The 16,511-nt window shown below is 42.4% G+C and overlaps 1 protein-coding gene across 1 annotated transcript in view; it reads left to right on the top strand.

Moving 5' to 3' along the window:
- ERC2 (ELKS/RAB6-interacting/CAST family member 2) overlaps positions 1 to 16,511 on the top strand; it is a 736,860-nt gene that overhangs the window by 694,005 nt on the left and 26,344 nt on the right. Inside the window, exon 15 of the mRNA XM_065885901.1 lies at positions 6,707 to 6,854. Coding sequence (XP_065741973.1) covers positions 6,707 to 6,854 — 148 coding nt within the window. The remainder of the gene's footprint in view (positions 1 to 6,706; positions 6,855 to 16,511) is intronic.

Genomic DNA, 16,511 nt, shown 5'->3' on the forward strand with positions numbered 1-16,511 from the left:
AATATATCTCACCCTGTGGGCCCACCTCACGCAAGCTGCTTCACTTTCTGTGTGGGCCTTCTGTATACACGGTACATCTTTCTACTGGTGGGTAGTGTTGATAGTAATTGATATCAAAAGCCTCTTCTTTCTCAAGATGCCGTTTGAAAATACAGCTCTTAGGGCTTCCCTGGTGGCGCAGTGGTTGAGAGTCCGCCTGCCGATGCAGGGGACGCGGGTTCGTGCCCCGGTCCGGGAGGATCCCACATGCCGCGGAGCGGCTGGGCCCGTGAGCCATGGCCGCTGAGCCTGCGCGTCCAGAGCCTGTGCTCCGCAGTGGGAGAGGCTGCAGCAGTGAGAGGCCCGCGTACCGCAAAAAAAAAAAAAAAAAATACAGCTCTTATAATTTAGGCAAATGAGCATCTAACTCCAGGGTTGATCATAGCGAACCTCACCCACCCTCATGCCAGGGGTAAGAGAGAGGCTGTTTTGAACAGGGTCTTTCGTCACCGTCTGTCTTAAGTCACCTCCTACTGAACTTACGGTTGAAGGTTCAGGGTCAAGAGGGAAAGAAAACAGTAATTAACTGGGAAAAGTTGATTGAGCGGAATTTTTTCCCCCACATTATGATTAGAACATGACTGTGGGCTGAGCACCATACATAATATAGGTTTTCCCTTGAAATTATCCAAACATTTCTTAATGGAATGCCTTTTTTAAGCATCTGCTTTTGTAATTGAATGTGTTCCTAAAGATGGGCCGGCTAACTAAAGCAAGAGCCCACAGGAAAAACTGTGTTAATGCTTCTCTTCCAGTCTAATTTATGACAGTTCCTAATTGGCCCGCCTCATTTACAACTCCTAAAATTAATTTTAGACCCTCTCTCAGAGCCCAAGTCATCATTAATAGAACGACAGCAACAGGGAGTGAAATAGAAATGTTTATAAAGCTCCCTTTTAAATAGCCTGTGGTAAGTGACGTAGAGATGTATTACCATCAGAGGATTCTGGAACTCTCTTTGTGAAGGCTAGCCACAGGCAACTCTCGAAAGAAGGCATTTATCTTGGCAGGAGATGCCCTTCAGTCCTGTTTTGTTTTATTCCCTTGAGGATTTTTTTTCAGGGTGGCTAAGACCATTTTTTTGGTGTTTTATTAGCTGTATCTTGACTACCTCCTACAAACTGAATGACAGTTTAGGGTTATTAAATGTGTTCTTGCACATATTTTTATCCATTGTTAACCCTGACTAAATGCATGCAGGGGCACAGAATCCCCCCCTTTTTCCCTCCATTGTTGCCCATATTTGTTAAAGAAATTATTCCCCTTGACGTTTGTTTAGGCTGCACTTTGATAAAATGCTGTCTATGGTCCACTTTCTTAGCTTGGCATTCAGCAGACTCTTATAGATTTATTTCTCTTTGCATTATCTTATCTTCCTTTCTAGCGTATTTGGGCTTCCTTTTCATATTTTAAGTTACGTTTTGAGGCATAGACAGATTACCTTAGTAATTGTATACTGCAGCATTGCAGTGTTCTAAAGATAATTCTGCAAGCTTTTGGCATATACTTAACCCCAGTAACTATCTAAAGATGAGTATATATGTTCCTTTTTATGTTGTCTGTGAATAAGCAAAACGGACAGATTAAGTGCTGAAAGTGACTTCAGGCTTATAGAAACTTTCTTCAGTTTGATGGGACAGTGACAATTTCTGAAGCAATGTAAATCTGGCCTTGAATCTAAAAGGTGGCTTACTTGATGAAGAAATTAATGAGGAGTTTTCTTTGTGTTTCCAATTTATAGCCAAGTGTATATACTCTTTATACTTGAGCCTTTTTAAAAAAAGATATAGACGTAAAGGAGGCTTTACAGAGCTGCAAATACTTCAGTTTTGAAAGGCTGAGTCAAAAAAAAAACAACAACCCAGAAACATTTAATTTAAGCTTCCTAGTTTATTTCAATGTCTGCTGTTTTCTAAAAACTGTGAAGTATTTGTTATTAAGTGCTTTAAGATATATCAGCTCATTGGCTTATGGACATTGTAAAAGTTTAGAAGCTAATGTAGGGCTAGCAGATGAACTTATTCTTAGAAAAACCTCAGGCTTAGTATCCCTCACCCTCAAAAAAAAAAACTCCTGACTTTCAAAGTAAGGTTAATGAAAATCCATAACCATGCAGAATTAGCTCATAATGATTTAAACTATTTGTTTAAAAGTATCAGATTAATAAAAAGTTATTTTAAACTCATTTTGTAAAGACTTCCCTTAAAAGAACCCCACAAATGTAATGGCTCTGTCAGCCCAGAATTAAGAATTTGCTTTGCCTGGCATCCCTGTACAAATAGATAATGGCTAGATATAACCTTAACATATTAAGAACATCTCTCCAGATATCCTAAAGTGTGAAATGTTCATATTTCTCTAGTTTTATATACTTAAAAAAAATCTTCTGCCAATTACTCTTTGATTTAAGTAGACTGGAATTACTGGAACGTAGATTTCAATCAAGGTATTTTAGAAGGAATTATCATTAGTTTAAGACCAGTATTTAAATGAGGGTTTCCAAATATGTGTAATCCTTGTTACACTAATTTTATTCAGAGTTCTATCATTATATAATACCAGTACTTATAAAACAGATTCGTTAGCCAAAAGCAAACAAACAAAAAAACAAGCAATCAATAAGGAGAAGGTTACAAAGAACAAAATTGTTATTTTGTATGGATATGAGTATTGATGAGTGGTTTTAAACACACTTTTATAAAAATGATTTTAAATATATTTGAGGTTCAATAATTAAGAATAATTAGATTTGGGGCTATATTTAGTGACAATATCTATAGAGAATTGGGAATTAATGATTTTCTTTGATCAAGAGAAAACTGGGAATTTTAAATTAATTTATTGGGACTTTTGATGGTATTATAAGAGGAGCAATGCATGTTAAATACATGAAGAGCCCAAGTTATAGAATTGTAGGATAAAAGGAGTTTAGAAGGGTCATTCTTTAGGTTGATGATGACTTTTAACAGTTACTAAAGCTATCTCATTCTGAATTTTGACCTGGCAGAGGAAAATGGGTTTAAAAAGGTCATGGAACATAGGAATATAAAAGTGGACATAGGGAGCCTAGTTAGGAGATTATTGTAATTGTCCAAGTGGGAGATGATGTGGATTGTACCAGACGTGTGTGTATGTGAAAATGTGTGTGTGCACCTACCTGTGTCTAAAGAATGAGAAGGACAGAGAGAACATACATACCTTGATGGGAAAATGAGGAAATTTCAGGTATGCCAAGTATTTGAAGCATGTACCTGCAGTTTATTTGGTGACTGAAAAGCTTCATTTACAATTTTTTAATGTTTACTCTTATGATACTTTGTGGGAGGGAAGGATAACACAGCAAGGTATAAGGAGAAAAAGAGTAAAAACTAGCCTATCCATTCCACCACCATTAGATAATGACTCTTAACATTTTAGTGTATTTCCCTCTCATTTTATTTTTCTATGCATATGGTTTTATGTTTGGGGGATATTATTGTGTGTACATTTGCAAGCCAAAAATTATGAAGGGTCTGAGATTTTCCCTATTGGCATTGCTAACAGGCTAGCCTGCCTCAGTTTCATGGACGCAGGCAGAAGACCAGAGACTTTGGGGTCAGAGGCAATGGCTTTATTGCTCAAGGTGCAGAGAATAGCGTCAGCATGTTTATGTCCATACCCCTTTCCCCAAGTCTCGTGGAGGCAAGGCAGGTGGGCCAGGTGAATAGCTGTATGTGCAATGGGTTTCGTTAAAGGAGAGCAACCCTGAGCTTAGGGAACTTGAATCTTTTATAATGGGCAGTAACATGTCTGCCTTTTGCTCTGGAGGGAGACACTATTGTACGTGGCGGTAAGCATGTTTACCCTTTGATCCTAAGGGAGACACTACATCTATCTCCCAAGGCTATTCACTCTACAAACACCCTTGGAAAACTGTGAGAATAGAAGATAATACCTTTGCTCATAAAATGTGCAGAAATATGAGACTCATAGAGTCTCTCAACAAACATAAATCTTTTCATATATCATTGCTTTTTTTTCATCAGCATTTTAAATGGCTGCATATAGCTGTAAAGAGGGAATCGTTGGGATATAGCAAAATGTACTATCAACTTCCAATTTTCCAAATAATGGTCTTTTCGGTTGTTTCCATTTTAAAAACTTGGAAATTTCTATTTGGGGCAGAGTGGCAAAAAATAATGCAATCACTTTGGGTGTGTTGTAGCTAAGTTGGAGTAGATGGCAATTGGGTTCCCCCCGATTTGAAGTCCATGCAGCCTCTTCACCTTGGCCTTAAGTATATGCAGTGGCCAGGAATGGCCAACATGTCTGTTGTCTCAAGATGTTCTCCAGAGGAAGACAGGCTCTGTGAAACTGAATATTAATGCTGTTATTTGTAGTCCAGCCTGCACTGGTTTTCTTCTGCAAAGTGGAGATATTTCCTGACATTTCTGCTGCTCACATCTGACTGATCCTCAGACAGAAGCTCCTACTGCCTGGCATGAGCGGGACCCAGAAAAGTCCATACAAATCCCTATAGTGGAAAGGGAAAAGAGTCTGAGATCCAAATAATGACCATCTTGTCCAAACATCTGGAGAGGGCCTGGTCTGGTGATGGGGATTAAAGAAAGGCAAAACAGCATCATGACCAGGTTTTAGTCCTAGGACTTGTGTGCAAGAAAGTACCCAATATGGAGGCTTTCCTGGGTCTCTAGGGTCTTCTAAATTATCTAGAATATTGCTGAAGTGACACAAATGGTTGAGACAAGTCCTCCTCAGAGGAAAGGAGGACTAAATGAAACATAGCAGGAGAGCCATTTCTTAGTCAATAATGGTCTCAGAAAATTCCAGGTTAAACTTTGTGACAGATGTTGACAGAAAATTGCACTGTAAAATGGGAGCAAGAAACTGTAATACTTTTCTGAGTGAGCAATGATCAGTGATTAAACAGCAGTCAAAGCATTGTAATTTTTTTTAAGTGAGAGCAAGAGTTATCCAGTGGTGTCTTCCACAGTTTTTAGAAAGTATAAAGGGAACTTACTTATTTCTTGAAGAAACATTTTTTTCACATCTTTATTGGAGTATAATTGCTTTACAATGGTGTGTTAGTTTCTGCTTTATAACAAAGTGAATCAGTTATACATATACATATGTTCCCGTATCTCCTCCTTCTTGCGTCTCCCTCCCACCCTCCCTATCCCACCCCTCCAGGCGGTCACAAAGCACCCAGCTGATCTCCCTGTGCTATGCGGCTGCTTCCCACTAGCTATCTATTTTACGTTTGGTAGTGTATATATGTCCATGCCACTCTCTCGCCTCGTCACAGCTTACCCTTCCCCCTCCCCGTGTCCTCAAGTCCATTCTCTAGTAGGTCTGCATCTTTATTCCCATCTTGCCCCTAGGTTTGAAGAAACATTTTTGACATCTGCTTTATGCTTAATGCTCTTCTAGAAGCTGGAGAATTGGTGGTGCACAAGACAAATGAGGTTCCAATTCATGGAGTGTCAAGTCTAGAAAACAAAGAAACAAAAAGTATCTTAAGATCCTTTCAAATAGTAAAGAGTTCCATGAAAAAACAGTGTAACGTGACAGGCCAGTGGCTTGGGTACAAGGTAGAAGCTGGGAAGACACTGCTAGGGATAGTGGCTAGAGAGGGCTTTTCTGAGCTGAGACATGCCATTTGTGGCAAAGGCATTCCAGTCAGAGGGAATGGCAGAGCAAAGCATATGAGGTGAGAACAAGTGTAACATTTTCAGGGACTAGAAAAGAGATCAGGAACGAAATGTGCTAGAGGCTAGTGATTGAGGAGGGAGGAAAGGAACAAGATGACCTCAGGGAGAGGCTCAGGGCCAGTTGGTGTAACGAGTTGCAGGCGTCGGTAAAGGGTCTGAATTTGAAGTTTAACGGGTGATGGAATGGACTTTTCATGAAACAGAATGGTGGAATCTGGATTTATATTGTTTTTAAAGACTACTTTGGTCTCTGTACCAGGGCGGCCAGTGGTTACCAGAGCTATACCAGTGGTTACTGGTGGTTGGGAGAAGTTTATAGGAAGGGAATGAAGGATGACTTCTAATTAGGGGGCCTGGGCTACTTAGTGGATGGTGCAGTAATTACTGAGATAAGGAAGACTGAGAAATGAGAGTGGTTTTTGGTAGAATGGCATGGGAGCGTTACTAATTTTGTTGAAAATTTAAAGGAGGCCCTAGTAAATATCTCTGCATGCCTTTCTTCCAAGGAAAACCTTGCATGATAAAAATAATACTTGATATTGAAGTTGCTGCCCAATTTTGCTGAGTTGTCTTGGGATACCTAGAACCTTACCTGGCAGATGGCTGGCTGGCTAGCTGGATGGAAGGATTGACAGATGGATGAATGGTTGAATGACTGGATGGATAAATGGGTAGATGTCTTAGAAAGGAATGGGCAGATTGACCCCCTCCATTTCTCATATGCAGCTGTGTCTGTGAAACCATCAAAAGATACGTGTTTCAGAGGACACAGTGTGTTGGTCTCAGGGATTCTGACCCAAACTACTTTGTACATTCTGAGAGTCAAGGAGGTAGTTTTTCTTAAACACTATCCATAGGTCCTCCCCATGAGACAACACTTCATGGCTCATTTCAACTATAAATGCTGATTTTTTTTCACTTTATAAAAATCATCACAATAATCTTTATTTTACCAGACAGGAAGCACTGCTTGCGGCAATCAGTGAAAAAGATGCAAACATTGCCTTGCTGGAACTGTCTGCCTCCAAAAAGAAAAAGACACAGGAAGAAGTGATGGCCCTCAAGCGGGAAAAAGATCGACTTGTGCATCAGTTAAAGCAGCAGGTGGGGCCTTTTGCACGAATGGTGTGTTTTGCTGGGTTTGGGGTTTGGGGTGCTTTCTCTGGGTTTAGCTACTCTTCATTTTGCCATCCATCCTGCAGGCTCACACAGCTAAAACCAGGTAGGAGTGAAATGGCCCAAGTTGTCGCTGGAACAACATTTTATTGCTTTTCTGTGTTTTTGTGCATGTGCCTGGGCTTGTGTGGTTTGCAACCAGTGCTGTTTTCCTTTCTTTTGTATTAGCATCATCTCCCCAGAAATAGCTCTCAGCTCTCTTCCTTCCAGTGGACTTTCTATGACTTCTGACTAAATCCTAAAAAGTACTAATTAAATTCTGGGCACCTTCTTTCCCATTGGACTTGTTACCTTCTGTCTTGCTCACTTTCTGGGCCCAATAATAAACTCCCGTCATCCAGTTCTTTCGATTTCTTTCTCACCATTCTTCCAACTTTGATTCTTCACCTATTTCCCAGGACTTTCCGGCCAAGGACCCTTTCCCACCCCCTATGCTTGGAGACCTCCTCAGCCATTATTTAGTCAAATATTTTTCTATTACCTGTTTACCCCGTTAACCTGTTTTTCCCTCCTCTCTAGGCCACTATACTTCTTCTGAGGGAAAAGGAAGAAGAGATAAAATCCTAACTTGAGCAGAAAGTTCTTTGCTTTCTGGAGGGTTTTCTAGTAGTGACTTAAATGGAAATATATCTACCTGGAGCATATTGCAAAGTCATCCCTGAAATCTTCAGGCATTATTTCTCCTCCATATCTAACTTGAGGGCTTTTGGAATCAATAGTTAAAGATATTCAGTTGGATTCTAGCTTCATTATGAAACCCACTCAGCAGATAATGGCTCAATGGTCTGTGGTCTGACAAGGTGGCTGCCACGTCTTAGCTAGGGCCACCTGTGAATGCCACATGGTACCATGTGGAGTGCGTCCATATTGATTTCAGCCCCCAGGAGTGGCTCTCTGCCTGCTGGGGAGATCTGGGCTGAGCATAGTGTGCAAGGTAAATGGAAAGGAAGCCCGAAAGGAAAAGCTCTCTCCCCTCACAACTGGGACAACTTTTTCCCTCCTCAGGAAGGAAAAGCCATCCTTTGGCCCTGAACCAGAGTCTTATTCTCATGGGGTGCCTTGCTGTGAGAGAGAGAGAGAAGAAAAGAGAGAGAGCACGAGAGCAAGCACTGCCACGCCTGGGTGCCCTCTTCTGCAGAGGGAAGGTCCCAGTCACTGCCAGACATTGGGGTCATTCCACAGAGCAGCATGCCTTGCTAGTGCTGGCCCCAGGGGTCGGGGGCCGCTTACATCTGACCTCTTTGTTTGGGGCTGTGCACCTTCTACACTGGTTTCTCCACCCACTGGGCCACAGAAAGTCAAGTCGGGGTTCCTTCTTTGCTTTCTCTTAATTCCTTCCCTGTGCGCCCTGTGCCCTCCCCTCTTGCACCTAACCATTGTAGCTTTCTCCCACAGGTTTATAGACCTAGGAAACAGCCCCCGAGCTCGAATATACCATGCACTTGTGATGCTGGCTACAGCCCAGATATTACGGCCAAGTACCACGGGTCCAGCTACGATGCATACATGATCCAAAGGTCTCAGGTCAGTCAGCTGCTAAGGAGATACTCTCCCCCACCATTGGGGATGGGGGTGCATAAGACCTACATCACATCTTGACCTTCACCTCTTTTGATGATTTCCAATATTCAGTGGCCATAAAGTCTGGAACCATCGATGATAGCACTATATCTTGATTTATAATGCAACTTGATTATTTTGTATTTGCCAGTGGTTCTAGTTTTGATGGCCACCCTACAGGGACAGCTCTTCTGAAATAGCCTGGCACTGCTGTGAAGACAAGATGCCAGAGGCCTTACTGTCAGGCACATTGGATTAAATTTTTCTTTTTGTCTCTTAGATACTTTCCTCCCCAAATCTCCCTCTACCCTTCCCAATAAGGAATTTTTTTTTAAGGCTGCTTTTTTTCTTTCTCAGCATCATGAAAATGCACTCCTGGATTCCAGGAAGGATTGAGTGTAGCCCTTCAATTTGCTCCTGGGAAGCTGTACAAAGCCTTCATTATTCACGACAGGCTTGGTTTTGGGTATCATGGGGCACATTTAGGAAACCCCAGCCATGCACAGTTAGTCTCGCGCCTGGGCTAAAGCAGGGTCTGAAGGGCTGTTGTGGAAAAAGAGGCAGCAAAGGAGGAGGATGGGCTTCTTTCCGTGACTTAGGTTTGAAATTCTTCCCCACACCCTACGGGCCACAGAGCAAGAGAGAATGTGAATTTATGTATCCTTGTTGTAAATGATAATGATTCTAAAGATAATGAGTAATTTGCTTATAAAAGCATGCCCTTTTTTTACTGAGGGTTTACTTTGTGCCAGAATGTGAATCCAGTGTCCCTGAGGGATTTTGTCCCACAGTCCTCACAGCAGCCCTGTGGTGTGAGTGTCAAGATTACCTCCTCTTTTAGGGGCCATAGCTGAGACTCAGAGTGTGGAATAACCAGCCCAACACACATAGCTTGTAAGTGATAGAGCTCAGGTTGTGTATAGTCCACCTGCGTCCACACATACCCCACCATGTTCAGAAAGTAATTCAGAGTTGCAAGCGGATGGGTATTCCAGAAATTGTGAGGGCCCCTTATCTTTGTAAACCTGAAGTAGATGCCAAAAACACATTTAAGAATGTTCTCCAGCCACTCACAAAGAGTAGGTTCTGCCTAGAGCTCTTGAGCTTAGGATGTTTGATCACATCAACAACTACTAATACTTCTGAGCTCTCAGCATGTGCCAGGTATGGGTCAAAGGGCTTTACATACATTAACTCATCGACTCCCACCAAAGCAGAAGGGCTGATGCTCTCGTAGAGAAGGAACCAGAGGTCCAGAGAGGTTGGGTGCCCTGCTCAGGCTTCATAGCTGGACACACCATGATACTTAAACAGATTTTTTTGCCACACAACCTTAAATGGGTTTTGTAGATGCCATCTGGAGTTGCACTGCTTAGGTTGAATTTTGTTTCTGGCACTTGTTCGCTGAGTGATCACGAGCAAAATACTGAACCTCCCTGAGCCTCAGTTTCCTCATCTGTAAATTGGGCTAGTAGCTTAATTCAAAGGGTTGTTTGTGAGGTGTAATGTATACTAAGTGATTTGCACATGCCTGGCACACCAATGTGCTGTATATGTGTAAGCTGCTATTACTACTACTACTGCCGCTGCTAATTGACTTTATCACCACCAGCCCTCAGAGATAGTTTGATTTTAATTTCAATTTCATCTTTGCTGTCTTTCACATGCCTTGGAGTCGCAGCTTGTTGAGAATATACTGTTGAACTGTGGGAGAAAGAGCAGACAGTTGTTGGCACTAAAGCCTTCCCGGTCCCCCCACCCCTAAAGCCCAAGCCCTTGGGGAGTGGGGAGCAGACATGTTAGGAGTTCTAGACCCTAGTTCCCAGCCTGCACTGAACAGGCCCCCAACATTTATTAAGTTTGTTTGGTTTGTGTATGCAGCCCACATGGACGTCCATCAGAGAGGACATCCCCAGGAGGGTGAGTCCCAGACCTCAGTGGTCATCACCTGCATGTCTGATTCGGGAGAGCAGAGCTCTTTTAGGCACCCAGGCTAACGGGAGGGGAAAGTCATAGGTCTGGGTGTTCACCTACACAATGTTCTGCAAAGATTTTGAGGCAGATGGGCTCATGAGAGGTGTCACCCTCTTCAGGCTGCCTTTTGGTTTTTTTTGTGGTACGCAGGCCTCTCACTGTTGTGGCCTCTCCCGTTGCGGAGCACAGGCTCCGGACGCGCAGGCTCAGTGGCCGTGGCTTACGGACCCAGCCGCTCCGTGGCATGTGGGATCTTCCCGGACCGGGGCACGAACCCGCGTCCCCTGCATCGGCAGGTGGACTCTCAACCACTGCGCCACCAGGGAAGCCCCAGGCTGCCTTTTGAGCTCATCTCACGCGGGTCTCTCTGCCCACATCATTCCCAGTGACTGAACTCGAGTAGCTCATTGAACAATCCCCATAGCTATTGCACTTTGCCAAGCACATAATGGGCACTTGATAAATATTTATTGTGTGAATGATTACGTGACTTCCATAAGCCAGGTCTATACCAAGTGTTTTATATATACATAGGTTTACAAACGTTATCTCATTTTGTCCTCATAATCACCCAACTACCCAACATATTGCATACCTACCATGTGCCAGGCTCTCTGACAGGTGCTGGGGATTCATCCACAACAGATATTTCACGCACAGTATCCACAGTCCCTTCCTCATGGACCTTACTTGTTAAATTAGAGGGGGTAGAGAGAAAGGTAATAAACCATAAACATAATAAGTAAGTCATGTGGTAGAAAAAAGAAAAATATAGACCAGCATAACAACAACAGGCATGCCAGGGTAGGACTGAGGGGCTGATGACACTGTAAAATAGGGTAGACAGGATGGGCCTCACCTGGAAGAAGCCGTGAGCAAAATTTGAAGGAGGTGAGAGAGTGAGCTCTGTGGATATTTAGAGGAAGGATGTTCTGGCAGAGGGAACAGCCCGTGCAAAACCCTAAGGCAAGAGAGTGCCGGTGTGTTTGGGAATAGCAGGGAGGGCAGTGAGGCCGGAGTGAATAAAAAGGTGAACCATCACAGCAGTAATGGGCTAGGGTAGGCTGTGCAGGATCTGCTAAGATTGGTATGTTCTGGAGCAGAAATTATCCAAAGTTAGGAAGCAGAATACACCAACCATGCAGTGTCAGAACAGGGAAGACTCCCTCCAGTACCACTCAGAGTGCCCTGTTTAAGGTTGCTCTAATTGAGCCCACTCTCCAAATCCCCTGTCTCCAGCCTTGAAGGAGTCCCAGTGCTTAGCTTGCATTTTTTTAAAAAGCATTGGTGGGCGGGAGGGAGATGCAAGAGGGAGGAGATATGGGGATATATGTATAGCTGATTCACTTTGTTATACAGCAGCAACTAACACACCATTGTAAAGCAATTATACTCCAATAGAGATGTTAAAAATAAATAAATAAAAGTTAAAAAAAAAATAAAAAGCATTGGCACTCCGTTGGAGCCACAGAGAACTAATGCCAGAACTTGCTTGTTATGGCTATTGAGATTTTCAAATAGAATAGGAACAGGGCCCTTTGACAAAATGCCCTCCCTGACTTTCTGGCAGTCTCAGTAACATATCATTCGAGTCCAAATCCTGCCGTTTCCTTGCTATGAGGAGGTAGGCATGTGGACAGTAGTGACCACCTCCATGCCATTGGCCTGCTCAGGGTGGTGGCTATGCCTTGGAGAACTGCAGCCAGAGTCCAGGCCAGGCCAGAAGTTCTCAAACCTCAGTGGGCAGAAGCATGATCTTTTCTAAAGATGTATCATGGAATGCTCATCACTCTCTGGCTCTCACTGCTGAAAAATCTTCCCTGGCTTCCCTTGCTGGTGAGATAAAGACAAATTCAAGCCAACGTGCTCTCTGCCTTGTACATGCAATTCCCTTTGCCTGAAACACATTTCCCTCTTCTCCTCACCTGGTTAACGCCTACTGGTTCAATTCAATCTCAGTCCAATATCACTATTTCAGGGAGGCATCTGGGACTTTCTCAACTGGTTCACATCCCCAATTTGGCACTCTTGTAGCACATGTACATCATTTAATTGCACTGGGACAGATGCAATTTTGCATTTGTTTTGGTGATTACTTGAATAGAAACTATCTGTCCTGCTAGTTAATGAACTCCATGAGGACTGAGAAGTGGCCTCATGACTTTTCTTCTGCTGACCATTTGTCTCCAGGCCTAACACAATTGCTAGCACATGGTAGGCATTCAGCAAATATTAGTTGACTGTATAAATAAATGAGTGAGTGAATTGTCAGGGCAGCTTATTAAAAGAAGAGACTTCTCTGATCAGTCATTACATTAGACAAGACTTAGCCTCGTAATTCTTCTGACCCTAATATTCCAGGAAGCCACCACCAACTTATCAGAGTTGGTAGAAGACATGGAGACCTGCTTGCTGAATCATGACCACAGAATTGGTGCCATGTTCTTTCTTGCCACGTTGCAAGACACTTTGCAGAGATGACTTTTACCATACTAGAATTATTTGCAGTGGTGTCCATTTTGAACCTTCCCTTCCAGTCTCTTTGCTGTATTCTAGTTCAGATCCCTTCCAATTTTGGAGGTTCTTCTTGAATTAAATGCCACTGGGTTTCCGGGTGTGGCAGAGATTATTTGCAGTTATAAAGGAAGTCCCGCCATTTCTTTCCTGAATACGTCTGAGCGTCTTATAAATTAATTTGCCTAGAAATACCTAAACTCCCATTAAACACCTATCAAGAGAGCCAGAGAAGATGATGTGAAATCAGTTCAGAAATTCCAACTATGCTCAACAACAAAAGAATCTTTATGACTCTCTTCAGGTGTTGACATCTGAGTTGATTCTAGGCTGAGCGCTGTATAAAGGTAAGAGAGCAGTACAAATTAACTTTCTGTTACTTGTTGCTTACAAGAAGATAAAGGATTAATCATAGTTTGGTGGTAGACATATAAGTCTATCCAATTTTTGTGTTCTTCCCAATTCCATTTCTTCACAAGCACACACCCCTGACACTTTTATTCTACCTCTTCTTAAAAAAATCTTCCTTCTAGATTTTTGCAATATTGGGAGAGGGACTCAATTGGGAATTAGTTAAGGGTTTTTTTGTTTTGTTTTGTTTTTTTAATTTTCTTGTTCTTTCTCTAGGGATGGTAGTTCTAAAAAATATTATTAAAATGTACCATCTTTCCTTCTTCTGTGTCTTGGATCCAATTCCCCCAACTCTTTTCCTCCACCCTTGAAGAAAGGACTGACATCAAAATAATTAATTCTGAAATCATTGGATTTTCCTGCTGCTAAAGGGTTTTGAAGGAAGCTTAAAACTAAATCTTACCCCCTAAGCCTTATTCCCAAACGCTCCCTTGTGTGCTGAAGTAGTGAAATGTACATCCTTGATGAAAATGCCTGTTTAAAATGAGGGCCAGACACTATTGTTTAGTTGAAATTAGAACCAGCTTATTTCTCAGAACCAGTTAGAATACTTTTGTGATCAGAGATAAATTGTGCTTGGTTTTCTTTTCCCCTTCCTACCAGTTCTGGCATTGCTTTTGGTTACCCACTGGTCAGTTGGGAACAGGAAGGCGTTAAGACTAGTCCACTGATTCTCTGTGTTTTCCCCCAGAGCTTGCAGAGAAGTCCTATGTCCAGGTTAACATTCTGGAGGCTATGCTTTTTTTTTTTTTATCATCTTTTTATCATTTTTTTTTTTATCATCTCTGCACAGTACAACTGATTTGGGTATGTCTCCCCCTCCCCTATCGTGTCCAGACCATCATAGGATTGTCTCTAAGAATTAGCCAAACAGGTATGGCCAAGAGTGGGAGAAGGCAGACTCTGCCCTGGGAAGTATTCAGGAGAGCTGGTTGTAAGGATGAGATTCTAGCCAAAATTGGATCTCAGCAGAGGTAGAACCATCCTGTCAAGGAAAGCAGGAAGCACCTGAGTGGGATGGTTGACCAGGCATTTCTTACCCCCTGTACTTGGGGCCACACCTGGTTGTGCTCCCCATTTACACTTCCATTACATGGTATGCAGATGACTTTTAATTACCCTTTATGGTTTAGGAGGTGAGCACAATTGAACAGCAGAGAAGGAACTTCATGCAGTAGGGTTCCCATAGCCTCATGTTGTGGTTGGATGAGTGCCAGAAAAGCTTGATTTGATCCCAGCATTGTAATGCATCACAGACTCGCCCCAGATCAAATTGCTGGAATGCAAATGCATTGGTTTTCACTGTAGACTCACTTTGGGTTAAGCTGTTCGTGACCCACTGGTAGAATCTAGCCACATCTCTATTTATCATTGACTTCAGTGCCAAGGGTCTTTACAGTATGTTCTAGAGAACCCCTTTCTAAAAAAGAAATACTTAGGTCACTCCTCGGCAGGCCAAGGGCAGGGCATCCTCACAGAGGTAAAACCTGAACTCCTTGGTGTTACTGAGAACAGTATACTCTTAGTGTCCAAGTGATTGGCCAGGGTACTACTCTGCTCTCTTAGCCTGGAGACATTTCTTACTCTAGGCAACTGGTGCCTCAATCCCAATACTCAGGGAATCCATTTGGTTTGCCAGTTACAACACAAACTAGCGCTCAAAGATTGTGGAGGCGAAGTGTTTTCTCTGTGAATCCATGTGTTTCTCAAATCCCTGTTAGAAATGCACCTTCCCAAAGCATCAGGCGGACTCTGATGGACCACTTTTCTGAGTCTCTCATTTGAAGGAAGCCATGTTTTAAAAACCAGTTAATAAATAAATAAATTAATTGATTAAACCATTTTAGTTCCCTTCCCTAAACATTCATGGAGCACCTTTGGTGGTGCTGTGTGGGGCACTCTTGGGCTATAGAAGGAGATGTTGATACTGATTTTGTCCTTGAGCCTTGGGTTTGCTTTTTTTTTTTTTATCATCTCTACCACCTATAAGGCAGATATTAGCTCATGAAACAGATGACAGAGCAAACTGCTACTTTTTGGTGCAGAAGTGTCACCAATGTGCAAAGGTCTTTGCTTGCTAGAGAGGCAGGGAATACTTCCTGCAGAAATAGGCATTCCTATGGATGTCATAATTGACAATCCGTAGCCTATCTTTTGTGACAAATGACTATCCAACCATGATACTTTCTTAAGTTTTCAAGGATCCTAGTGTAAGTATTGCTACTCTTAGAAAAACTTGCTCTTTGCTTTTGGAGTATACCTTTTTAAGTAGAAAAACTTGAAAAGACCAACTTTACCACTTCATTCCCCCACTTTTAGAAATACATAAAGGGGGAGACGGGTCTGACTTGTAAGTTTTAGAGTGATTTGCCAGCTTTGTTTCAGTCATTTGAAGCATCCCCTGCAGTATCTAGCCGTTGGCACAGTACATCAGAATAACAGGCTTAGCTGAAGGTGACCAAAACAGAGAAGAGTATACAAATGCCAAGAAGATCTCTCACGTGCTGTCTTTCTCTTTTTTTTAATTCAAATTTCACACCTGCGCTCTATTTTTAAACAGTTATTCTTTAAGTGATAGCGCATGTTTTACCAAGCCTCTTATTGGATTAGACATGTTTGAAATCCCCTCAGCTTTAACCTGTTCATTACTGCCTCCAAGAACATTCAGATAGTGTATATGGGGGAGAGTTTCCAAGATGTCAGCCTCCAGGGAGCCACTGTATTTTGGGGAGGGAGGGATCCAGCGGTTATGCTGTGTAGATTTTGCGGGGACCTTAGACTGACATTGCTTTAAGAGAAATCAAGTGTGGGTGTAATGTGTGCAGCATTCTTGCTATTCATCATAGTTTTTCTACTCACATTTTAGAGTAGGAAGAGTTAACAGTTTTTGAGCTCTTATGTATACCCGGCACTGGGCTAGGAATTTTAAATATATTATCTCATTTAATTCTCATAACAGCTCTGAAAACCAGTTGTTATTAATCTCATTTTGGAGATGAGGAAACTATGGTCCAGGAATTAGGCAAAGATGCCACAGCTAGTGAGGGGTCTCATTCCAAAACTCTTTCATGGTCTTCCCAACAGATGTCCCCAAGTTGGTGCTATACCTCTTGGGTCATAGCCCCC

The sequence above is a fragment of the Phocoena phocoena genome, chromosome 10 (genome assembly GCF_963924675.1).
Source record: "Phocoena phocoena chromosome 10, mPhoPho1.1, whole genome shotgun sequence".
Lineage (NCBI taxonomy): Eukaryota > Metazoa > Chordata > Mammalia > Artiodactyla > Phocoenidae > Phocoena > Phocoena phocoena.